Source organism: Acanthopagrus latus, chromosome 18 (genome assembly GCF_904848185.1).
Source record: "Acanthopagrus latus isolate v.2019 chromosome 18, fAcaLat1.1, whole genome shotgun sequence".
Classification (NCBI taxonomy): Eukaryota; Metazoa; Chordata; class Actinopteri; order Spariformes; family Sparidae; genus Acanthopagrus; species Acanthopagrus latus.
Window position 1 is genome coordinate 15,429,252 of NC_051056.1, and position 24,949 is coordinate 15,454,200.

Genomic DNA, 24,949 nt, shown 5'->3' on the forward strand with positions numbered 1-24,949 from the left:
TCTTTAGCATGCCACGTTCTTATTACAGGAGCATCTGGTCCATGATGATGATGTAAATGAATTTCGAACGTGGATTATTTTATACCCCGCTGAAATGAGCGCCGTTCACCAAGGGGAATGATTTCTTATGTTTTCTTATACCTTAATTCAAGCGTGCACTTTTCTTAAAGATTTTCAGAATTTGCATTTTTCCCAGTGAGGATCTGTGCTGTCAGGTATTGTTAACTGTCGATGTGCACTTTTTGCAACACATAATTAGAGCTTAGGTTGTAGTAGCATCCACACCTCCATTGATTTGTAGAATCTCTTAGCACCCCCCCCTTCCCTCCACCCTCCCCTCCCCTCTCAGCCTCTTCCTTCCTTTAGGAGCAGAAAGCTCTACTCATCTGTTTTCTGTGTATGAATTTCCAGCCATGCATTAGTCTCCCTGACATGTTCAAGCGATGCTTTATTTAGCTTGTCGGATTCTGCAAATAAACGCAATCTCGGGGTTTATGGAAAAATGGATAAAAATTAGATTGTAAGGTATTGATCTGGATTGTGAGTAGTCAGTGGGGGTGTTGTGTATATGTGCGTGCGTGTGTGTGTGGTGGTGGTGGTGGTGATGGGGTGGTGGGGGTGCAGCTCTCATCTGTGTGAGGGGGGGGAGAAATGAAGCCGTAATTCAGGGCTATTGAACCCCCTGCCACTGGCGGCATCGATCGCCAGGCAGCGCTTATGAGATCACACCTGAGCACTGGAGACTGCAGAGGGGAGGAAAAAAGAGGTTGGGGGGGTGGGTGTGGGGAGGGAGAGAAGGGAGACGAAGGAGTGGAGAGGGAAAAAGAGAGAGAGAGAGAAACAGGGGGTTGTGATATGATCAGCCCCTTACCTACTGTCTGAGGGCCTGTTAAGGTGTTAACATCAAGCCTCAGAGCCAATTACCTAACCCTGCAAGTACACTACCTACTCACTGCACACACACAGTGTTGTGACACAGGAGGGGAAGGAGACGGGCTACCGGACACTTACTGTAGTTTCCCCTTCTCCTCCTCCTCCTCCTCCTCCCTTGTGTTTCCAGGACGACTCCACCGTACTGACCTCTCAATTATCCCTCATCCCCCCACCTACTCTGTGCACCCCAAACACCCACCCCCCCCCCCCTCCCTGACGTATTCTTCCCCCTAAAGCTCATACCTCCAGCACCCCTCCACCCCTTGCCTCGTCTCCTCCTTTTCCTACCCCCTCACCCCTTCATACACACTCCCCCTGCGGCTCTGTGGGTTATTATAGTGAAATATGAAGCGGTGTGGATTCTAGGCTTCATGAAATTTCCATGAGCATTGATCTGATCTGATGTGGGTGATTGCTAGGTGAATCCCTCCAGTCCAGGGCTGTTGCTCATCTATTCATTTATTTATGGCAGTTATGTTTTACTGGCTTTGATTTGCTCTTCTGGAGAGCGACAGCTAAGGATTATAAATATACCTGTATGGGAGAGTGTGCTTTGAATCCTGGAGTCTACCGGCACACCACTCCTCTTTCGAGGCAGACAAGTTTTTTTTTTTTTTTCTCCCAGTACTAATTCCTGTTGTGAAGTGTGAGATATTGAGCATAGATATATGAGCATAAAACACCAAGATAATCCCCAAAGAGACGCAGCCAGGTAGTTAGTGGTGCGCATTGTCCCCCACGTACTCCTCCTCTGGTTTATGGTCCTTGAAAGCGAGCAGAGACAATATCACTTCCTCTCTCAATTACCAAAATTGTCTCTTTTATTTGTAATAGGGGGTATCTGTGTATGTCTTGGGGTTTTTATGCTATTGTTCACTCGAGGCTCATTTGGCACATTGTGGAGAACTGATAAAAAATTCATCATAAAAACAAAAGCCTTTGAGACGAAAAGAGAGGATGTTGTCGGAACAATCCCCTCCTCAGACTGCAGGCCTAATCCAGGGCAAATCCTCCTTAAGGCTTTAGAGAGATCAGAGAATAGGGAAGTAATGTCAAATATTTGTCCTCAGAAATAATTCATACTTATTTGTTGCATGTGATCATCTCATTGTTTTGGCTTATTTTATCAGTGGACCAGCTGGCCTGTAATATGTGTGTCATTCTTCAGAAGTTGAGCCTGCCTCTGGCGTCTCTACTCCTACTTTTTTTTTTCTCCTCTGCACTGTCTTTGCTTCCAGCTATTCACCTTTCCTTTCTTTCACTCTTATGGATTACTGGAGTGGTCCGCTGGGAGAGCTGTCCAAATACGTTTGTGTTGCCAAAACAGAGCATCGCCGATTCTCGCCCCCTTTGCTCTCTTTTCGGTTTGTGTGTCTGAGTGAGCGGCTCAGGAGGAGCCATGGTGAAGTCACTAGAGGTCCAGCAGGACAGCTTGTACTCATAGCCTCTGGGGGCCTTTTTTTTTTTTTTCTGGGGGCCGCCTAGTCAGCCTGGCTGCTCAGATGTGAGGCGAGCAGGGCATCAGCCCTCAGGAAACGTCCAAGCTGCGACCCACAGGGGAAACAGACGGACGGCACAGACACATACAGTGCCTTCTCTTTCACTTTTTACACACATGCAAGTACAAATACACACATGCTCAAGCTGCAAACTCGCAACAGAAGCAGCGTCTTGTAGGCTGCAGCCCAGAGAAGTAGTCAAGACTGTTATCCATGTATGCGCATCGACTCCCCAGGCTACCCACAAAGAGACACAGGGGGGAGGAGGGTAAAAGACAGAAGAGAGAGAGAGAGAGTACATTAGGAATGAATTATGTGGAGAGAGCACTTATCCAACAATCCTCCTCTGAAGTGTTTGTACTATAAGCCTCAGATCTTCATTGTATTTATTCTAATGTTTAAATATTCATGGTAAATCTTCTCATATTCAATTACCGTAGCACGACCACAGCATGCCGAGAGAGTGCTTTCTCCCTGCTGCCTAGATGATCTGACTCTGTGTGTTTGCGTGTGTGGGTTAGTGTGTGCCTGTGTGTGTGTGTGTGTGTGTGTGTGTGTGTGTGTGTACGACTGTCTCTACGTGTGTGTGTGTTTAGCTTGTTCCCCGGAGCGATCAAGCCTTTGTTATATTGGAACCAGGCTCTGTAATTGCTTATATTAGTCGCTGATCAACGCAAGACCACAGGACACACACATACATACACACACACACACACAAGCGTGCACACAAACACGCATACACTGCGCCTGATTCCTGACAGTCTTTTTATTAAGCACCAAAGCAGGCGACAGAGAGAGATTCATTACATCACAGGCAAACAAAGACACGCACCAGACTTAATAGAGAACACCCACATTTTTCGGCGTGTTTGGTTTAATGTTGAAATATTCATGTAAAAACTGAGCTTAATTCAGTCGTTTCTACCGCAGGAGAGAGTCACTCGTTCGCTCCTGCTGTATCTTGAACCATAGGTGTTTTCATTATTGAGAATCGAGCATTAAATGCTTTTTTTATATGTGTGTGTGTTTCTTTTCTGTCTCTCTTTAGCGCTGAACGAGCCAACCATAGACTACGGCTTCCAGAGGTTACAGAAGGTCATCCCCAGACATCCCGGAGACCAAGAGAGATTACCCAAGGTACTGCGCTCCTCTCGTATGTCTGGTTTGCCACATGCAATTATTTTATAGGAATTTGTCTTGAGAGCGGTATTGACAACTTCTAGAGTTTCATAGCATACATGGATATACATGGCACAAGGGCAGCGTGACCTCACAAACAGAGGAATGACTGTGCTCTAGACAGGAGGCTACACATGACACCACCCAGGACACTTCAGCATTTTATCATGCGTTCATGGTCATTTTCTGCTCAAACAAACACTTTATTTGCATAGCGGACGCACAAGCAGCTCTATTCATCCTTCCACTGAGTGTAAGGTCATTTAGACTGGCAAAGTAGTGGGAGAGGAAAAGGGGATGGATGGAGAGAGGAAAAGAGGGAGGAAAGGAGGTTGAGGGGAGAGAGGAAGAGAGAGGCAGAAGCAGGTTAGGTGATCCATCATAGCTGTCCAGTCTTACCTCCTGCTGGGTCAGTGGATCGAAGTCAACCCCGGGTGGACTTTATTACTTCCAGCACACACAAACACACACAGAAGCACATACACACTTCTCTGCGCCTGTACATGCGCACACACATACACTCAGTGGACGGAAGTCACCATGAGGCAGAGATGGAGAGCCCAGGTAGATGCAGAAGGAAGATAGAGAAATCACTTGTCCTCGCCGTGTGTCATGTCTGCTGGATGCAAGACTTGTCCTGGTGAGTTCTGGTCTTTAGCCTATCAACCCCCTGTATCTCTCTAAATATCTTTGTATCCATCCATCTCCTCTCCTCCTCTTCCTCCCTCGCTCCGCGGTGTCTCTTTCTCCTCTAAATGAACAGCGGTAGCTGGCAGGCCCGGTTGTTCATTTCAGCTCTATTGATTTGTGCCTTTATTGAGGTAATAACAGTTTGTTGACCACACTTCTCTCAACTGTTGGCCTCAATCATGAGAGAGAGGGGCATGCACTGGCAACTTCTTGTGCTACAAATGTCCACTCATGGCTGCCTTGGCAAAGTGTTTGGCTTTTAATCGGGATTAAATTGATTGGGAATATAATGTATTCCTCTCTAGTGGCACCTTTATTGAAGGGATTCTTAATGAACACACACACTGAGCAGGGAACAAGCAGGATATCTGCCAATGCCTGTTCTATCTCTGTATATCGTGTCCAGCTGAAAACAGCCCCCATACTGTGCCGTGGCTAATAGTCATGCAGTCAGAGTGAGCTCAGGCACAGCCAGACTGCAGGGTGTTTAGCTCAGGCTGTGGTGTAGCTGGGGGTCTGGGGCCGGCTAATGAGTGACCGCCCTGCCAGACGGGGCCAGGCTCTGCTCTGGATCAGGTTCCCCTTCCTGTTGACGTCTCTGTGGGCCTGACTTTACGGGAAGAGACCCTGCGCCCAGGAAATGGTCTCCCCTTACAGCAGCAGAGCTGGGGAGGCAGCGCGGCGCTAACCACATTTATCTGTTTATCAGAACGACTCTGGAGCGCTGCCTAATCGCGTTTAGCTACTGGACAGATCCCCTCTGCTAACGAGAGACTGATAGGTACAGACAGGGCACAGGACCACGAGAGAGTGATTAATAGAGAGGATGGGAGAGGAGGAGAAGAAGAGAGGAAGTGGTTTGTAGACGCAGGTGAAGAGAGAGTGGACATTAAGGATGGAGATGCACAGACAGTCTGGAGAGAAAGGAACGGCGCTGAAAGGATGTCAGGCTCAAAAATGTTGAAGATGAAGTGACTAAGGTTTCTCATGTCCTACCTGAACACCATTACACTCCAGCTGCTGATCTGTTTGTGTCCTAATGCTTCACACTTCCCTCATTTCCCCTCCTCCTCGTCCTCCTCCTCCTCCTCCTCCTTCCGCCCGTCATCCATCCATCTACCTATCTAGCAATCCCTGGGAGGCACAGGGAGTCGAGGAAAAGCAGAGAGAAGGAAGCGAAGAGCGGTGCATACATACTAAAGAACCACTTACCTTCCTAGGGCCTCTACATCTCTCAATCACCTCGAGCAGGCCTCCTCTCTGGTCTCCCCTCTTTCCTTCTCCTCCCCCCCGCCTCCCTCCCTGCCTCCCCCAGATAGTGCTAGTAATGGGAGGTTAACACAGAGGCAGCGCTCCCATTATTGAGTGAATTTAGCACCTCGGACAGCGCTCTACAATCTTTATTGCTTTGCTGACCCTCTCGTCATGTCCTGGGCGTGCTCGACAGCCTCTGCATGTGCGCGGCTGCGAGCGTGTGTGTGTGATATGAGGTCTGATTGAAAGGCGGTGTGTCACGGAACAGAGAGCACACATGCTCCAGGGCTTGTTCACAGCGAGGGATACACTCAGGAGGGTATGGCGCACAGCGTGTGTGTGCGCGAGTGGAAGGAAAGGAGAGAGAGAAAGAAACGAGGAGAAGGTTGGAGGGGAGGTGGGGGGGGCTGCAATTTTCTGGTTGTCGCGCCTCCAGCATATATCCTGGCCCCGGCACATTAACTTTTAAAAAGGGTTTCGTAGGGCTGTAGGTGTCTACATCACACACACACACACATAACGACTGCCTGGAGTCACACACTCATACACTCAACGAGGGGAAAGAATAGAGACTGAGAGAGAGAAGAGGGTAAAGGGGTAGAAAATGAGCGCGGAGAAACGGCAAGGCTACGGAAAGGATAAATGTTTGATGTGGGAATTCCACTCGGCGGTTTTCACCTGAACGATGATGTTCTACATTTATCACACAAAGTGGATGCGTGGCTGTTCACGCGGATCATTACCGGGGTTAATGCAGGGCAGGGGACGGGTGTGTCCCGGCATGACGAGGGGAGTTGTATCGCCGTCAACCTGATGATATGTTGTGTTAAATGAGATTGATGTGTGATCATGTGCGGTAGATTCATGATTGGGCGCTGACAGCGGGGAGGAGAAGACGTAGAAGATGGTTGACTGATAAAGAGATATAGGCTCATGTTTTATTCACAGATAACAGTATCTTACCTCTGCTCTCCCAAACTGCCCGGCTGGTAACAAAGTGCTGGGACAGGCCCATTTCTCTTCCTCTCTCTCTTCCACTGTCTGCCTCCTTCCTCTCTCTCTCTCTCTCTCGCTCTCTCTCTCTCTCTCTGTCTCTCTCTCTCTCTCTTTCTCTTTCTCTATCTCGCCCTTGCGCTCTCTGTTCTGCATTCACAGCATAATGCAAGACGTGAAATGTAATAAAAGTGACTGAACTCCTTGAGCCGTCACACTCATGATCAATCCCCTTCCTCTTTCTGCGCTTGATTGTAGGAGGTGATCTTAAAGAGAGCGGCAGACCTGGTGGAGGCTTTGTACGGGATGCCTCACAATAACCAGGTAAACACGCACACAAACATCAATATCTTCCCCTCAGATGGAATTATGTTTGTGGTTTGGACCACTGGCGGCATCAAAGGCGGAGCCTCCGCTGGCCCTGCAGCACCCCGCTGAGCTCATGCAAGATCTGGGACCCACAAACACTCACGTGGGAATAAGTTTTGCTTTTATCAGCGTGTATGTTGAGGAGGAGACGCACAATGGAAACTAAATGTAGGGGGAGGAGAAAAGAAGCACTATGAGGAGGAGGAAGAGGAGGAGGAGGATGGAAACATGGATCGGGGGGGAGGAGGCTAAAGATTTGATGAGTCTGTTAATGAGGCTTTCCTCTATTTACTGGAACCAATCCCACCACTCCCAGTGACCACTGATAAAAACCTCTCTGCCTACTAGGTTTACATGCGCAATATCTCAAGTGGAGATGTTGCATTCTTGTGAGACCATAAAGCCTGCATCAAGGGCATATTTTCTCTTCTTCTCCTCTCCTCTCCTCCACTCTCTGCTGCCTCTCTTGCTGACCACAGCTCTTTTTTCCTTTCCTCATTGTCAGGAGATGATTCTGAAACGAGCGGCGGATATCGCAGAGGCCCTCTACACAACAGTGCCACGAGGGCACAACCAGCTAGCCAGCCTTGGCAGCGGCTCCGTCCACGCTGGCATGATGGCCGTTAACTCCTTCACGGGGTCAGAGGTGGCACAAACAGCCAATCAGGGTGAGCAAACTCAAACGGGAAACAATTAGAGTCTATAATCATGGGAATCATGTGGTGGGGATTTTTTTTTTCTTCTTCTTCTTCTTCTTTCTTGATGGATAGTAAAGATGAGTGGTGCAATGGGAACATTTTATTTTTCATGTGGGAAATTCAGGGAGGGTGATTTAGGAGCACGGGGCAAATAAAGAAGGTTCTGAAAAAAGAGGACAGGAGGAGGAGGAGGCGGTGAGAAACAGGGAAAACTTGAGAGGAGGGAAGAAGGAAGGCAAGAAGAGTGAAGAATGGAGAAAAAGAGAGGCACGGATGGAGTGCAATGGAGAAATATGAGCAGGTCCTAGGGGTGTGTATATTAGACTGGGGTCGGCCCCTGTCTGACAGAGAGAGATGTGGGTGCAGTCAGTGGTGATTCATCACATGTATCAGGGGAAGGAGAGGAGAGTGGATGGACCGGCCTCTGGATATGTCTCAATACTTTCAATGAGCTTCCTCGCCTCTTCCTCTGTCCTCCATCTTCATCTGGCAGCATGTTCAGATGTGAGGAAAACAACAGATATCAGCCGCGCAAAGTTTCCAACTCATAACAGATGAGGAGGGGGACCTAATTATCACGAAGGGAGGCTGCTACAGTGGAGATTCCCGATGTTCAATTCCAGCTGTTTTTTTTATTCCCCAGCGTCAGCGCATTGGACCTGAGATGTATATTTATAGTCTTCTTTCCATCTTGTCCGCTTCTCTGTTCACTGCCCCTGTAGAGCATAAAGGAGAAAGAGGTCCTGTCAGAAATACTGGCTTCATTCTTTATAAATTACCGGAGAGCTGCAGAGGCCTTTTAGTGTTAATTGCCTTATCAATACATCTAATTTTGGAGAGGAGCCAGTGAGGGTCAAAGGCCTCTTGTTTCACAGCTCGTTCCCCTCATATCATTCTTCCTCCGCTCTGTTCATGGCTTTCTCCGCTCTGCCATATGCTGTCTAAGATTTTTCGTAAATTTCTTTTGGCTTTTATTGCTGTGTCCATTAGCCGTGTAAGGAAAAGAGCATTTGGCAGCATTGCATGTAGGACCTTTGGGTTTTTTTTTTCTGCCTTCTGCTACACCCCTAACACCTATTCTCTCTCCATATCTCCCTCTCTTTCCCCGTCCATAGGTTTCAGTAGGAGTACAAGCAGTGTGTCCCCTCACGGTTATGTCCCCAGCTCCACCCCTCAGCAGAGTAGCTACAGCTCTGTCTCCAATAGCATGAATGGCTACGCTAACTCTGGCATGGCAACCTTGGGCACCTCGCCCAACTTCCTCAATGGATCCGCAGGCAACTCGCCCTATGCTAGTGAGTAAACACACCACATCCGATGTCTGAAACCAGGAGGGGATGCCAGAGTCAGAGCATGCAAAGCTGTAAAGATTGACTCGGAGCCCTTTGAACATAAAAGAATACGTGTTTGATAGGAACTGAGAATAGGGGTGGGCTGGGGGGGTGGAAATAAGAAGTGACACTCAAGGAGAAAGTCGTGCAGTTCAGCTGGCTCATCTGTTTCTTTAAGAACAGAGTCAAACGCAAATCCCCACTTTATTGGCCAGGGGAGCAGATCACCTAACACCCCCGCCCCCCCCCCCCCCCCCCCTTCGACACACACACCCCACCACCTCTGCTCACACACACACACACATTCACCCTCTACATTAAAGACCCTTGATTAAATCAATAAACTAATTGCTAGAGAAGCAATTCCATTTCAGCGCTTTGATTCCTGGGTGTTAACAAGTATTTTAACAGGCTCATCGGCCCCACACAGACACTTTCAATCAATGGCCCCTCGGCCTGCCTTTGTAGGTCCAATTTTCATTAATTGATTAGTTAGGCCCCTTCATAAATGGATTATGACTTTATTGCGGGGATTTGTCAGGGAGAGCCATAAAAGCTAAGTGTTGGATAATAACAACAATAAAGGCAGAAGCAGATATCAGAGGGCAGGTGAAATACGACTTGGTTGATTGTAAAATCACTGAGGGGGAAAATGCTCTTAGTATATTAGAAGACAAAAGACAAACCCAGGAGAAGAGGATGGATGGGATGATGTCAGAGGGAGAAAGGATTTGGGCTGTGAGGATAACCTCCCACTCAGGGTTTGTGAGTTACGCAAGGCGACAACTCGTCCAGCTAACAGCCAGGCCGAATATTTCACAGAATTTCTGTTTGGAGCGTTTGTCAGAAAGCTGTTTTGCTGTCTTATGTGTTTAAACCTCACATGATTGAATTCTAATGATGATGGATCGAAGGCTGAGGATTTTCAATTTTAAGGCTTTAAATCTTGGCCACGCCAACTTTAACAAAGGCATAATTCTGCTGAAAAATCAGTCTATTTCTGTAATTTTGTGGTGATCAGCTTTTGAGCCATTATTCAATAACAAGCCCCTCAGACAGTGTTGACATTTGAGGGAACGGATAGACCAAAATTGATAGAGCTATCATAGCTTATTAGCTAAGCCTTCAAGATTAATTGAACCCTTCTGACACAGTATAAACTTTTCTCACTACATGTAAAACGACTGTTTTACATGTAGTTCAGACAGGAGTCAATGGTACATACCATACACTGCATGTCGATAGAACAATCTGTATGAGCAAGTTTGTTAGCTTGCTAGCTTCAATTAAAATTTTTATTGAAGAAAAGAAAAGAAAAAGTAGTAGTGTAGTGTTTGATTTTCATTGAGATCTCCTGCAGAATTATCTTTTTAAAGGTTAAAAAAAAGGTAACCTGGGGGAGTTTGTAAGGTGCCTCAAAAACAAATTACGGGTACAGCTCCCCTAGTTAGCGAGGAGTTGTTTACAGAGCCGCTGCGCCCCTTGAGCAACAAGATGAGTCATCAAAACAGACTGATCAGAGGGGGGAAAAGGCTTTGGGGTGTTTTTTCGGTGCAAGTTTCCAACCAAACACTTTTTTGTCTCAGCTATGGAATATTTAATTGCCAGGTGATTGCTTAACAACAACATTTAATTCTGAGCCAGTTGATCTGAGACCAAAATATTATCCCTCCTGCCATCGTCCATTGATCAGTCCCTTTCTGTTCGTCCCGTCTGCCCGTCCTCTGCCCTCGGCCCTCTCTCTAACCTCGTCTCTCCCCGCTCCGTCTTCATCTTTCCTCCCTGTCATTCTTCCCTGACGTGCTCCCCGTGACCCCCTTAACCCCCCCTCCCGTCCTCACCCGTCTCTCTTCTCTCAGTCGTCCCATCGAGCCCCACCATGGCCTCGTCGACCAGCCTGCCCTCCAACTGCAGCAGCTCCTCCGGCATCTTCTCTTTCTCTCCAGCCAACATGGTGTCCGCCGCCGTCAAGCAGAAGAGCGCCTTTGCCCCCGTCGTGCGACCCCAGAACTCCCCTCCGCCCACCTGCACCAGCGCTAATGCTAACAGTCTGCAAGGTAAGAGATAGATAACATTTATTTATGTCTGATGAATTCTGTTTCGTGTAAAAGTATACTGCCTGTCTCTGCCTCTTCACCAGGCTTTAATCCTGCTCTTCTCCACCTCCTTATGACAATTTCTCACTTCTACTCCCACTTCTTCCTCCGATTTTCCTTTTTCTCCCCCCTCCTCACTCCCCGTTTTTTTCCTTTCTGTACCCTCCACTCTCCTTCCTTGCAGTAGATCAGTCTTTTGTGGACTCTAGCAAGTACTCATCAGCCAACGCTCTGCAGGGCCTGGCCTTCTCCTGAAGTACGTTTAATGCCTCTCTTTCATTTTCTCTGTTTCTTTCCACGCCACCACTATCCCACGCCGCTCATTTGCACCACCGGCTCATCCTGCCCTGCCCTTCCTTCTCGTTTCTGTTTTTATTTGTCACTCTTGACTTGTCCGAGAGAGCGGCATGCCACACCATATGTGTTCCATTTCCTGTTTTCACTTCCTGCTTCCTGCCTGCGCTCCGGTGGGTGTCTCTGTGGGGAGCTGGTGGAGGGGCGGGGTGTTTGGGGGGGGGGGGGCGTTACACCACCACGGGTCATTCTGCTCTCCCATATCCATGCAGTGCAGCGCGGGGTCTGTTCGTCTAGGCAGGATGTTGTATGGTGTTGAGATCCTGAGAGAGAAAAAATGATGGATGGGAATCTTTATCAGAGCCCCAAGCTAAGCACTTCCTCACTTCCTCTGTCGGCGTTGATGAGCGCTGACCACGGTGACCCAAAGGCCATTGGCCACTGTGAGCTGATCACGCTGACACACGCGCGTGCACGCACACACACACACACACACACACACACACACACAGCCAGAGACACTTAGGAAATAACCAGGGAATTAGTGAATTGGAGAGAGAGGGGGGAATCAATGGGGAGCCAATATGTTATATGAAAAATTCCTCCCTGTGATGGCTTCTGTGTGAGAAGGAGGGGGAGGGAGAGGGGGTGAGGGGGGTTGTGGGAGTGAGGAGGTGAAGATGTCGGATCCAGAGAAAGGCAGAGCGCGCTACAAGGAGGTAAAATGTGAATAAAGGCTCACGGATTCCATTTCCATGTTCGAGTGTAGCGCTTAATTTCACCGCCTCTGTCAGCCCACGTCACTGCGCCTCTCTCATGTTTGAATTATGCTCCATGATGCACAATGGGCTCACACAACGTAGCTGCTAACAATTAACAGTGGCAGCTCTTGCATGAAACTATTCAGAGAGCCGGCGAAAAGTTGAATGATGTCGTCGGTGTGCGCCAAGTTAGCGGCGCGGCGGGGAAAAATGTTTTGATTTTGGGGCCTCGGAATGAAGAGATAATGAGGGAGAGTCGTCTTTGTTCGCCAGATGCTGGAGCACATTTCTGCTATGTGACTGTTGTGATGACAGATGAAACCCAGCAATCACATGACTGACCTCTCTCTCTCTCTCTCTCTCTCTCTCTCTCTGTCTCTCCCCTTCTCTCTCTTTCTTTCTCCCCCTGTTTTCCCACAAAGCAGCGATTCCCGGGATGATCGTTCCTCCCATGTAGAGGATCTGGGATAGCTGGAGACTTGGGAATGTTGAGAGGAAAAAAGACGCAGTAGCAGAGTCTGGCGAGTCTCTGTTACGCTCCGGAGCTGAACTGAAGGAAGTCAAGATAAGACACAGGACTCTGTTAAACTCAGGCCTTTCCATCGGGATTTCATCTGAAGGGATAGGGGAGGAGGAGGAAAAAAAAAAACAACACAAACCTTTGTGACGTTATTTCCCTCTTGGTTGAATTAGTGTAGCTTCTCTGACACCGCGTTGGATGGAGTGTATAGAGACTGATAGTTTACCCAGAGTGTGACACTGACCTCATGAAAAGAGCATTTATTTATCTTTATGTTTATGCCTGTAAGGGTTTGGGTTTGATTACTGGAGGGCCCCCACGCCGTCTCTGCAATGCGTAGCTCGCACAAACAACAGTCAAGTGTTGGTTTGGCCATGAAGTTTACATAACCTCTGTCACAATAGAAGATGCTTTCCCTAGCTCAGCCTCGCTTGCAAAAAAACCACATAAAAACACACTGGCCAAATGGGACGAAGGTCAACGACACAAAGAAACAAAGAAATACAGAAAAAGAACAAAATCAACCCTCAATTCTGCTGCTAATTCTCCCGTAAATCTAGAAGTGGTCTCACGAAATCGCCCTCTGCTAGTTCAACATCAGAAAACATGCCTTTTTTTTTCTTTTGTCTTTTTTTTGGGGTTTGTTTGTTTGACTTTTTAATAAAACTGTGAGGATTGAGCTGTTTGCAATATGCTTTTCTGCTTGTCATGTGAAGAAAAAAGGTGATGATTTTAGCCAATTTTTTTTTTTGTTGTTGTTGTTGTTGTTGTCGGAGATTTGAGCGAAGACTTGAAAAGCCAGAGGATGTGTGCGTCCAGCCAGCACTGTACTGAAGGAGTCTAGCAAATATCAAATTAGAAGAATCAAAAGCGTGATATATGTGATATATTTTTGTATATATAAAAAAAATGTTTTTCATTTGAGGTTTCTTTTTTTGTTTTTCTTTTTTGCGATAGCTCTAGTTTGAAATGTAAACATTAAATGTCTTAAGGCAGCTTCTCAGTACAGAAGATAGATTTACTGTGTCTGTTGTCAATATCTCATCAGCTAAACATGAGAAACATGGATTTGGATACAAAAAGGGGATTCCTGTAAAATATCCTATAAATAATGTATTTATCCCTTGTATTTGTACATTGCCTCTCACCCTCGTTTAGTTGTGTTGTGTAAGTTTAATACAGTAAGTGAACATATTTCACGGTGTTTCGTTTCATTATTTACTGTCGTCTCTCACTATTTAAATGTCACTTTTTTATCTCTTTTGTTTGTTTGTTTGTTTGTTTTGTACGTTGATTGTTTGTTTGTTTTTTTGCACCGGTATACCGTGCTTTCATTTGTTGATTTCAAAAACATGCCATTGTCTATTTTTGTATTATTTGTAAGTTAATAAAAAAAAAATCAGTTTTTTTTTCCTTATGAAAATGTTTATTGTATGGCAAAAAAGTAGCATCTTATTCAGAGTATTTGGTTGAAGTAGATTTTTTAAGAATATATACACACATTAATATATACTGTAAATCTATATCTTTTTTTTTGTTTTGCGGCTTTCAGATTGATGCTGTCCTTGAACTGATAATATGCATGAGTTCTTCTCTTGAGTGACACTTTCTTTTTGTGTGTGTGTGTGTGTGTGTGTGCAAACCCAAGAGAACTAAGAAATTGCTCTGTGTTTTTCTTTCTCTTTGAGTTCCTCTTTTTCTCCCCCCTCTCTGTTCTTTCTTTCTGTCTTTCTTTTCCTGTTATTTATGCCTGCTTACATACTGTATCTATATACTCTTTCTTTTTTTTTTTTCTGTCACTGTAATCTTTACCAGCAGTCTAGATGCCTTAACAATGCAAACCCATTCTTCATTCAATCACGTGTACAGTTTTCTACCCTCACCACAATTGTCTATTGCCACAGAGGAATTCATGGGAAACTTGGGGACAAAGCACAAACCCACTCTGTTTGGTGGTGAAGCCAGACGAGAATACAAAGAGCCATAATTCAACAATCACACACACCCCGATGTACTATAATACTACAGCAATGGCACGCTTTGAAGGACAGTCGACGCTGAGAGGGCCCGTCTCAGCTGTGCTCATTGCACTTTAGTGTTCACAGAAACACTTTGTCTTCTTCTTCTTTTTTCTTTTTTCTTTTTTTTTTTGTTGTAGCGATTATGTAGCTTTTTTTGTTGATTAATGAAATAATTTCAACCGCATGTTGGTAATATTTCTCATTAACCACGGGATCGCGACGGTGCGACAGCACAGAGCCGTGTTAATTGTAGTACAGAGGGGCGCACAGTGAAGACAAGCACTGTCACAGCACAATTTTAATCTCGCACACAGAGTCGTAGGTCTGACTCCGGTGTCCGACAGTCGATCCCCCCGGTCCTTCTCTCCCTGTATCAGCCTTTGGGACAATACAGCTTCATTACAAGCTAAACAGAACAAGAACAAGTGAGGAAGCATGAAAAGGGAGCTCCTTGGCCCCTCAGCCATTTCTGTAGTCTTTTCTTTGTGTCTGCCGTGTGTCTTCAAGCTGTTGCTGGACAGAGAATAGGGCTTTTCTCTCTGCTTTTCTTTTTCTAGAGCCTGGTTTTGTTAAGTGGGTAGAAAGGAGCGTTTTTAACAGAGGCGCCTGCTGACAGACGAGCGTTTTTCAGGCACTTGTGTGCCTGTGCTGGTCGGGGCCGGGGCGGGAGGGGCCGCACCATATCTGTTTCAAATGAACTACAGAGGTCTGTTGTCATACAATGGCTTCTTTGTAAGCAAAGTTCCATCCTGATTATGAATATTGGTAATGGGTGACAAAGTTTTGTATTTAGGTAACAAACAAACAAAAAAAAAAGATGCAAACCAAATAGCTGGTGTCTATTTTTTCCTCTGTTTTGTCTTTGACTGCAAATACACTGAACAGCTCTATGATATAAGGGAAGAAAAAAATTCTACTGTATAGATTGTTATTGTTTTTGATGAAAACTGAGCTGTAAGATAACTTTTGGACTCTCACAATGTTGAATTAAAGTTACCTCTTGTCTGTGACTTTGTCAGTTGTCATTTTGTTGTTTTGAGACGCGACGCCTCTCGGATATCTTCATTGTCAGCCCGCGACGGGTTGAGGAAGATGGTTCTTTGTGACTTTCCTCATGATTTTTGATGGAGAGTGTCTTCTCCGAAACAGCTGACGGGCTGTCGACTAAGAATAGAGGAGACCAGGCGAAGCTCTAATTCCACAGGTCAGGAGCAGGCCTGCATCCCCTCCCCCCGCTGGGCTCCTCTCTCTCTAATGAATCTAATTCATTAATGCATTACTGATGGCATGGTGAACATGGTTAGCCTGACAAGTTTCCTCCTAAACATATTAGTTAATGATGATTCCAAGGTTATTAATTGCGAACGCACCAGCCCACCATAATTGAGTCATCATTTGCATACCCGGTCATCAGCAGAAAATTAATTTCTTTTTTATTTTTTGCATATCTAATTTAGGGGGCCGGCGATTGGATTAGCCTGTGAAAACAGCGGATCCCAGGATTCTGCTGACCTCACAGTGTTGCAGGGTCTCCACGGTAACTGGAGGCTTCCGTAGCGCCTGGGGGGGGGGACCTGGAAGTACTGATGAAGTAAGGGCTGGTAAATACTGAGCGCGCTTGTGTGTGTGTGTGTGTGTGTGTGTGTGTGTGTGTGTGTTTGTTTTGCGCCTTAATTGCCCCACAGGTTTGTAACTGCGCTGGGGCTTTTTTCCCCTCCAATATATCTAATAACAGAGTTGATAGTTTGCTGACAAACACTAAAGTGGGCTGTAGCGTGCACGGTTTAGCGGTAAGAGGTGGGATATTGAATTATGGAGGTTACACAGTCAGTGCTGGAGGAAAATGAGGCCCGGAGCCTAATGTTTTTGATTAGCGATCCGGGGCACCGCAGCCGCGTCGTGCGGCTCCAGGGATTCCCGCTCGCGGTGCGACACACACACACACTCTCGAACGCGCTCATAAATCATAAACACACGCAGACAAAAGGTGAGGCCATTTCGCTCTTTATTTCCAGCTGCTCCTCAGGCCCTGATAGACCGGTCAGAGTGGGAGGAGGACAATGGGAGTGGGAGGCCGAGGGGCAGCGCGGGGCGGGCACACCTCGGCCCTCTCCGGAGACGTAGCATTAAAAGACGCTATTCCTGGAGAGCTACTCCCGTGGATGGAGACGGCAGAGCGCCTCCGTACCCTCAACATGAGGCGCTGCTCAGGAGCCTCCGTGCTACTATAGTGTCCTAATGAAATATATTAATGCACATATTCCTCAACATCTCCTTTTTTTTCTCATTCTCCTCCCTGCATGGACACATGAAGGGAGGAGAGGCGTATTTGAAAGGGGTAAAAAAAAAAGGAGTCCCCATGGGGGTTCCCGGAAAGAGAAAGGAAAGAAAATGGAAAGGAGAGAGGATGGGAGTGTGGGGAGGAGGGGGAGTGTATCAGGCCTAGACAGGCTGAGCCAAAGACAAGGAAGAGGAGGAATGAATATTAATAATGCTCTGTGTCGGAAAATAGTCACAATGGACATCATAGAGAGATGAAGAGAGGCAATGGGAAGCAAAGTTTCATTGCTGGGCCCGCTCGCAGGTGCACACGAGCCGCCTTCCCTGCAACACCAGCAAGACAGAGCGTGTCTGAGCGCGGGCCTGCACCCGGAGCGAGCGCCGCACTCACCGCATTCAGGTTTCTGCGCTCACGGAAAGGTGTGTGGTCGTTTCCCACAGTAATTATCCCCGGCGACTGTGGGTGTCTGTCTATGATCTGTGCGGTACCTGTCAGAGGGAGCCCGGCAGAAGCCTATGCTTTATATTCCCTGTAATTGCTGCTGCTAATTTACTGTGCGTTGGCCCTAATGAGCGGGGAGGTGAGGGGGCTGGGGTATGTAATGGATGTTAGAGAGATAGCGATGGAGAGATGGATCTCACCACTGCCGGCAGATAGAGAGAGAGGGAGGGAGGGAGGGAGGGAGAAGGGGAGGAGGCCGGCGAACTGTGTGTGTTAAGCAAGCATGTCGAACACTTATCTTTATTGTTCTACTAAAATGAAAAAAAAAAAAAAACAGAAAAAACAAAAGATAAGCATACCCCCTCCATCCCTCCCTCCTGCTTTCCTTCTCTCTCTCTCTCTCTCTCTCTCGCTTTCTCCCCCCCTCCATCCTCCCCTCAGCTGACAATGCAGCGGCAACTGCAGCGAGCACATTAGACGAGCTTTTTGTTATGTTGATTAATGATAAAAGCAAATCCATAAATAATATAGATTATTTATTCCATTTATTCACATGCTAATTAGAGCTGGGAGCAGATACCTCAGAGAGATGGCTTTTTTTTTTTTTTTTTTTCCCCTCTCTCCCCTCTCATGTGTTCCAGTGGAGCCGGATAGACCGACTGACTTTCAGACGGAAGCAGAGACAGTCACATATTAATGTCATTCACACTTTTGAAGCGCCAATGGTGTCTCCGTGATGGGGACACGTCCACCCTTCATTTCTCCCTAATGAGGTCAGGATAGAGGCCAGCGGTTTCCGGCGCACACACACCCTCTGTTTTTCCTGCTCCTGACGAGCGCTGGATTGACAGGGTCGTCTTTGATTGATGCACGGCGGCTCCTCCACATGTTCTACAGCTCACTCATTTAATTATGTTTCCTAAGCATCATTAAGTACCATTATATTCTATCATATTCTAATGAGAGAGGTGGCCAGTCGCAGGACAAGCTAATTGGTGATTAATGTTGTGTATCAGTGAGAGACAATGCAAGATTGGCCATTTAATGACACAACACTGTATTTAAGTGCTGAATATGTAAAAACACACACGGAGGAGGAGGGGGGGGATTAGAGAAGCTGTGATTGAAATCATGAAGATATGGGCTCTCACAGGTCTAATTTCTCACTTTTAACTCGAGGCCTTGCACTGCACCTGACTGTTCTCTCCATGCTCTACACACACACACACACACACACACACACACACACACACACACCCTCACAAGGTTCTCATTTTCCATGACTTATCTACAAAGAATGGCCATCTGGTATTACATTATTACATAACTCCTGGATAGTTTGATCAGTTCAGATGTCCATGCTGTTGACACTTAAGATTCCGTAACCTGGATCCTCCTGAGATGAACTTCCTGAATCCAAATCCTATCCCAGCTCAGGTTGGGATGGCATTCAGGAGTTTTGATGTTCCAGAAACGTTTCATCACTGGATCACTATCTCAGGACAAGAATTTAGCCGTTAAAGAACCATCCAAACTGAAGAATTCTTTAGTTTGCATGGCAAAGACGATGTCCTAAATTAAAAATAACTGCCAAAGCTGGTTGTTAGCCTGTCGGAGAAGCTGACACAGACGTTAATCTATTGAAGAAGCTAACACTGATGTTAGCCTCTTGGAGAAGCTAATACCGACATTAGCCCGTTAGCTTTCAATTTCCAGTGCCAGAAACTATAGTAGTCCATTATCCCCTCCTCCACCAACACTGTAAATGTCTCTCAACTAACAGAAGCTTTAACTGAACACTCGTCTTTTCTTGTCCATTACTGACAGCCAGTCTTACATCCTAAACAGAGTAAACATGAAAGGAGTGCCAACTGAATGACCAAATTTATATTTCTAGTAAGGCTTTCTTAAAATGCGTTCGCTATAATGAGGCCCCTGATTAGGATGTTCGTGGTTGGGGGTTATGGGGTTGTTCAGTATGTAGGTTGCAGAATGCAATGTAACACCAGCATTGTATTCGTGAACCGAAATTTGAGTCCTTTTCATCCAGTGTTTTAGAAATAGAGCAGTTGAGACTTTTAAAGTAACCAGATGAAATTATGATTGTTAGATATTTATGTGAGCAGGAATAACTGGTATCTGGTGAAATGTCCTTCATTTCTCTATAATGCAGAAAAGTAAACCACTGCAATGTCTCTTCTTTCCAACATGATGCCGCTCTAACACACACACGCACAGCTCAGACACACACGCCCTACATTATTCTGAATTGTTCACCTCTTAGCCGCATTACACACACTTACTCAGATAATGCCGGAGACCGTCTCGGCAGGCATAACTCACCTGCTCCTCGAGATTAACCACTAACTCAGTATTGATGCACCGCTTCTCAGGTGCGTCTGAGAGCACGCACATACACACACACACGCAGACGCAAACACACACGTCCTCATCTGGTATTGACATGCCGCGCGGCTGTAGGTGTTTCCATTTAAGGTCAGTCGATTGCCTTAAGTATGTAATGTTAGGAGGGGGGTCCGTAAACATGTCAAATTAGCAGTAATGAATGACCAGGCACCGGCAGGGGGAACTGTCAGGGTGCACGCCCAGGACAATACATTACCCTGAGTTATCCTAGTCTGCCCTCCGCCTCACACACACACACACACACACACACACACACACTCAGACAAACTAGTGTGACCCATTGAGCGGTCACACAATCCGCTTTAATGGGCTGTATGGCTGATTTGTGTCCGAGAGATAAAAAAAAAAATGACAGACTTTACAACAAGAAATTGAGCGAAGAAAGTTCAGAAGGAAAAATCTCTCTCTCTCTCTCTCTCTCTCTATATATATATATATATATATATATATATATAGATATATAGATATATAGATATATGTACTCAAAGCTGAGAGATTGACAGGACAAAAATGATTTAGAAAAAGAAATGCATGAAAACAGATAGATAGAGATAGATAGATAGCTGAGCCAGAGGGAGAGAAAACAAACTGTGGTATTTATTTTTTCTTCTCAGTGTTGAAACAGGAAAAGGACCTCTGGTTTAATAAACCATGAATCCTTTCACAGAGGGTTTGTATGTTATTCTTCGGAGAAACAGATACGTGGGGAGGGAAGAGGGGGGAGACGGGGAGAAAGAGAAGCAGGGAGCAGCGGGGGGAGAGGGAGGAGAAGAAAAAAAGAAGAAGAGATGCTCTGCAACCATATGAATATGTTCTCCCTCCACACACACACACACACACACACACACACACACACACACACACACACACACACACACACACACACCTCTCAGCCCACTTCCAGGCTGTATGTTAGTTTTGGGTTAGAAGGAGTGTGTGGGATGAGGAGGAGGAGGAGGAGGGGGCTCAACATCCTCTCTCTCAGTCCAGCCTGAGCATAAATGAGAAGTAAAACAGATATACTTCCCATCTGCAAATGTTTAAATCCCTCTCCTCTTCCTCGCAGCGTTTGTGAGAACAACGCCGACATATATTCGCTCGGCCACAACAATGTGCGTCCGTCAGCGTGCGGTGCGTAACAAGGCTTTGTTTTCAGAGTGACGCGCCTCGGACAGAGCGATAAATAAACATGTACACAAACGTGAACCTACTGTGTCTGTACGTTGTCTCCTCACCTCCTTCCCTCACCTCCCTCCCTCCCCCTCCCCCTCTCCTCTCCTCTCCCTCGCCCTCCTCTTCCTGTAACAAAGGTTACATTGATCATGTTTCTAAAAGAGACTCTGTATTTCCACATGGCCCCGGCCTCTGATATGTTTTCCTTGGCGGGTCGGACATCTAACTTTTGTCATTCACTCAGCATATTTTAACAAATTAGAAACATTAGAAAACCGGGATCGCGGCAAATGTTTTGGTTTGGGTTTCGAAACTCTTTACGGGTCCCCCCACAATTATATTTCAAAACACGGGCGAATTGTTTGACAGCCAGGCGGAATGAAAAACCCTAAAACAACTTTTTCATTAGAAACACATGCTCTCGCAATTAGAAAAAAAAAGAAAAAAAAAAAAAACCTGCGTTACGTTAATGTGTGCCTGCGCCGGTTCATTTATTGTCGTGTGAACGGTGACGCCGCGCGCTCTTACACGTGTGAGGGTGTGTGTGTGTGTGTGTGGGGTGTGTGTGTGTGTGTGTGTGTGTGTAAGGGACAAAGGGACACAGTGCTCCACATAACAGCATTACAGATGGCTGTTGTGAGTGGTTGTGACAGTGAAAGCGAGTGAGTTCCCACTCCATACAGATGTACTCTGAGTGACCTTACGAACACAGTGGAACTAAAACAGGCCCCCCCTACCTCTCGCTCTCACTCTGGCACACACTGTCAATTCTCACTCAGCCCTTGCGGGGCACTAAAAGTTGTTTCCTGAGCCAGGAATACATCAAGGGCCAAGAATATATAAGCGCGGAGCAGCAGAGATGCATAGCTAGGGTCCAGGAAAGCATAACTTGGACTGAGTAAATATTGGACTGAGGGATTAGTAGCTTTTGCCACCTATAAAAGCAAGACAGGTATGCCAGCCGGAGTTAACGACCACACGCTCCGACTTTGCCCTGGATTGTTTTACCAAGGAGCTGCCGTGGACAAAGAGGACATTTCAACAAGTTCACTTTATGGACTGAAGGTGGGGAAAAACTAGAAATGACTTTACTTTGCTGAACAATTCCCCCCCTCCCCCTCCCTCCTTCAGTTCACTGAGTTAGGGACTGTATATAAATTACTTGAGTTGAGCGGAGGAGTGAACTTTGTGTTTCTGCTTGACTGAATTTTTCTTTTGGCCCCTCCCCTTGATTAGGAGAAAAGAAAATGCAGTACACGACCCCCAGATGTCTCAAGGTGATGTAAAAGTACTACATTTATTCAGTATAATTACCTCATGGTAAGGAGGTTGTGTTTTCACCCGTTTCCGTTTCTTGGTTGGTTTGTTGGCAGGATTACACAAAAACTACGGATCAGATTTACGCCAAACTTGGACGGAGGACGAGTCTCAGCCCATTATAGACCCCATTAACTTTTGGTGCTGATCCAGATAAACTGACAGATTCTGGGTTATTTCTTTCTAACTTTCTTTGCATACATCGCGTGGGCTATTTTCAACATCTTCATGAATTTCTCGGGAAATAATGCATCGATACTGACACAAAAAAAAAATCAGATGGATGTAGGTGGCTGGTGTTGGGCCATGGTGGAGGTATGCACTCGCCATTGTAGGTTTTAATTTTACCGCTGATGACTTAGATATTCTCAGATGATGCAGCTCAAGTTAAAGTTGACGTTAACTCTCTGGGGTCAAGGGTATAACTGGCTACGTGGCTTGTTCTTGACTGCTTCTGATTTTACCTGTATATTACTTTATATTTGTTGCCTTGTTTGGTGTCATGTTTTTCAGCACAACCTCACATGTGTGACTTTACAGTTATTCTTTTCATTTTAATATATTGTATCAAATCACTGGACCTAAAATCGCACTAAAAACATAAAATCCGACCAGGAAAAAGTTTGATTTTTTTAACTGTGAAAACCACAAACATGTTTAACAAACCATTTTTATGACTTGGAATGTAGAATGCGACTTTACACATTAAGGTCTGTCTGCAGGTCCTGTGGACGATGAGTTTGAGAACCAAAGGAATTTGTGAGCTCACGTTTCATTTGCTCTGGCAGATCCATCTGGCCCCCCTGGCCAATCACAACTGTTTAGCCAATAAACGACGGGCTTGATAATATTTACTTTATATGTAGTCTCTAGTTTGATGCAACGCTTTGTGAGCCAGTGGGGTTTGTGCGTGAGTAGTTAGGGGCCGTTGTCATGAGGACGCCTGCAGTAAGCAAAATTAAACTTATTTCACCCGAGCAGTTCACAAAAATCTGTTTCTGAACACATCTGAGACAAGAAATAAGAAATCCAGCTGCTGCGCCTTCATTCATGCTGGATCAACAAGGACTGGTTTAAAGGTTTGTTTCAACCTTCGTAAAGCAAGAGCAATACTGCACTGCAAGTGTTTTGGGTTAAAGACACGATAAAGATATAATGTGTAATGTGTTAATTCTGCATTAAAATGACCAGACCTTTGTCATATATTTAGTTGAGTTGTGTACTTACACTATCCCAAATGTTTCCAACAAAGTTAAAACCGGAGAAATCCACAAGTTTACGGTGTATTTCATCAGGACGCTGTCACATCTTCCGGGAGAGGTAAGTCGGCAAACTTCACACAAGTAACTTTTAAACAGTTCCTCGTCTGTGAACATCTTGTGCCTGAGTCCCGTCACATTTCTGTCATCGGCAGTTGTGGTAGCTTCATGGTGTGTACATGAACAGTGAAGCGAGTTTGACGGCGGGAACATTTGTGTTTATTTGTGTTACTCATGCAGTGTTTATCAGCCCCAAACAGCCAGTTTACTTCACTGTATGCCAGCCGTAAGCTAACATTAGCGAGCAGCGGCACGCACCAACTGTATGTGTGTGTGTTTGGTTAAATTCAGGACAACTCTCAGTGAATTCTGGTTCTCACCAAAGACTCGGCTTCTTTCTCTTCTTACCCCCTCTCCTCTCCGTGATGTTGTTCATGAGGTAAAGTACATTTCCACTCCAGCTCCAGACACCCTTGCCAGCTCTCAGCGGCTTGTACTGTTGCCCCATGCTCCGGCCGGCCCTCCACGCAGCACCCGGCAAACACCTTTCATCTTGTTTGGATACAGCAAAGCAGCAAAAAAAAGTTACATATTGTCGACTGAAACATTCTAACACTGTCGAAACAAGCAAAGCAGCAGCAGGCCGTGATTCACGCTGCTCTTGGTTCTAACATTAGCGGTAGCTAGCTAGCTTTCCCGAAACTTCGATTGAGTTGGAGCTCTTCCGTGACCGGTTGGAGGTCTGTTCACTTGCTTCCCAAGGCAATGTGGATTGTGCCTGATCAAAACACCACCACACGTGAAAAATGCTGTATAAAGCATATTGCGGCTGAGTTGCATTGTGGGTCATTTAGGCGCCAGGTTTTCACAAGGAGGAAGAATCCAAGGAAATTAATAAAGACAGCATCTCTGCGTCTGCTTCATCGATTTCAGCCATTTCTTCACTATTCTCCACACGTAACTATTTCAATGAAGCGACAGTTTTCACTTCGACACCTATTGTCGTCGTTGTTGTCCTCTGCGTGTGGTGACATAAGCCTTTTATGAACAAAAGCAGTACAGCTTTTTTTCTTTTTTTAAATTTGTTTTAAATCTTACAAGGGGAAAAGTGAAATAAAATATAAATCTGGCATGAGAAACAATTAAATCATGACTACGCTCCCCACAGCAAAAACAAAACAGAAAACATATCATCCTTCACACTTCTGACACCCCTAATAACTTTTGTACACTCCCTTATTAGGCCCCTCGCTCTTTTTTCATGTCCAAATCCATTTTTAAAGGTTCTGTCTCGGAGCATTCCTTCTGCTTTCTGTGAAGCTGAAGCTGATTTTGATTTTTGTCCTCGCTTGCTCATTCTTTTATTCCTCCTCTGAGCCAGCTCTTTTTCTGGTGGTGGATTGTGAAACAACA

General features: G+C 45.9%; 1 protein-coding gene and 1 long non-coding RNA gene across 9 annotated transcripts in view; one reads left to right on the top strand and one right to left on the bottom strand.

The window, feature by feature from the left end:
• The window catches only part of ebf1a (EBF transcription factor 1a), a 75,108-nt gene extending 59,467 nt beyond the window's left edge, over positions 1 to 15,641 (top strand). For 3 of the 8 annotated variants that reach the window (XM_037076970.1, XM_037076971.1, XM_037076978.1), the window contains 7 exons: positions 3,481 to 3,569; positions 6,807 to 6,872; positions 7,423 to 7,585; positions 8,731 to 8,910; positions 10,806 to 11,003; positions 11,227 to 11,298; positions 12,523 to 15,641. In XM_037076970.1, coding sequence (XP_036932865.1) covers positions 3,481 to 3,569; positions 6,807 to 6,872; positions 7,423 to 7,585; positions 8,731 to 8,910; positions 10,806 to 11,003; positions 11,227 to 11,297 — 767 coding nt within the window. In that variant the 3' untranslated portion in view covers position 11,298; positions 12,523 to 15,641. Of the gene's footprint in view, positions 1 to 3,480; positions 3,570 to 6,806; positions 6,873 to 7,422; positions 7,586 to 8,730; positions 8,911 to 10,805; positions 11,004 to 11,226; positions 11,299 to 12,519 lie in introns of all 8 variants that reach the window. The other 5 variants (XM_037076972.1, XM_037076975.1, XM_037076974.1 and 2 more) reach the window with 5 other exon arrangements.
• The window catches only part of LOC119007362, a 35,651-nt gene continuing 18,307 nt past the window's right edge, over positions 7,606 to 24,949 (bottom strand). Inside the window, exon 5 of the long non-coding RNA XR_005071108.1 lies at positions 7,606 to 8,331. This is a non-coding gene — a long non-coding RNA (uncharacterized LOC119007362). The remainder of the gene's footprint in view (positions 8,332 to 24,949) is intronic.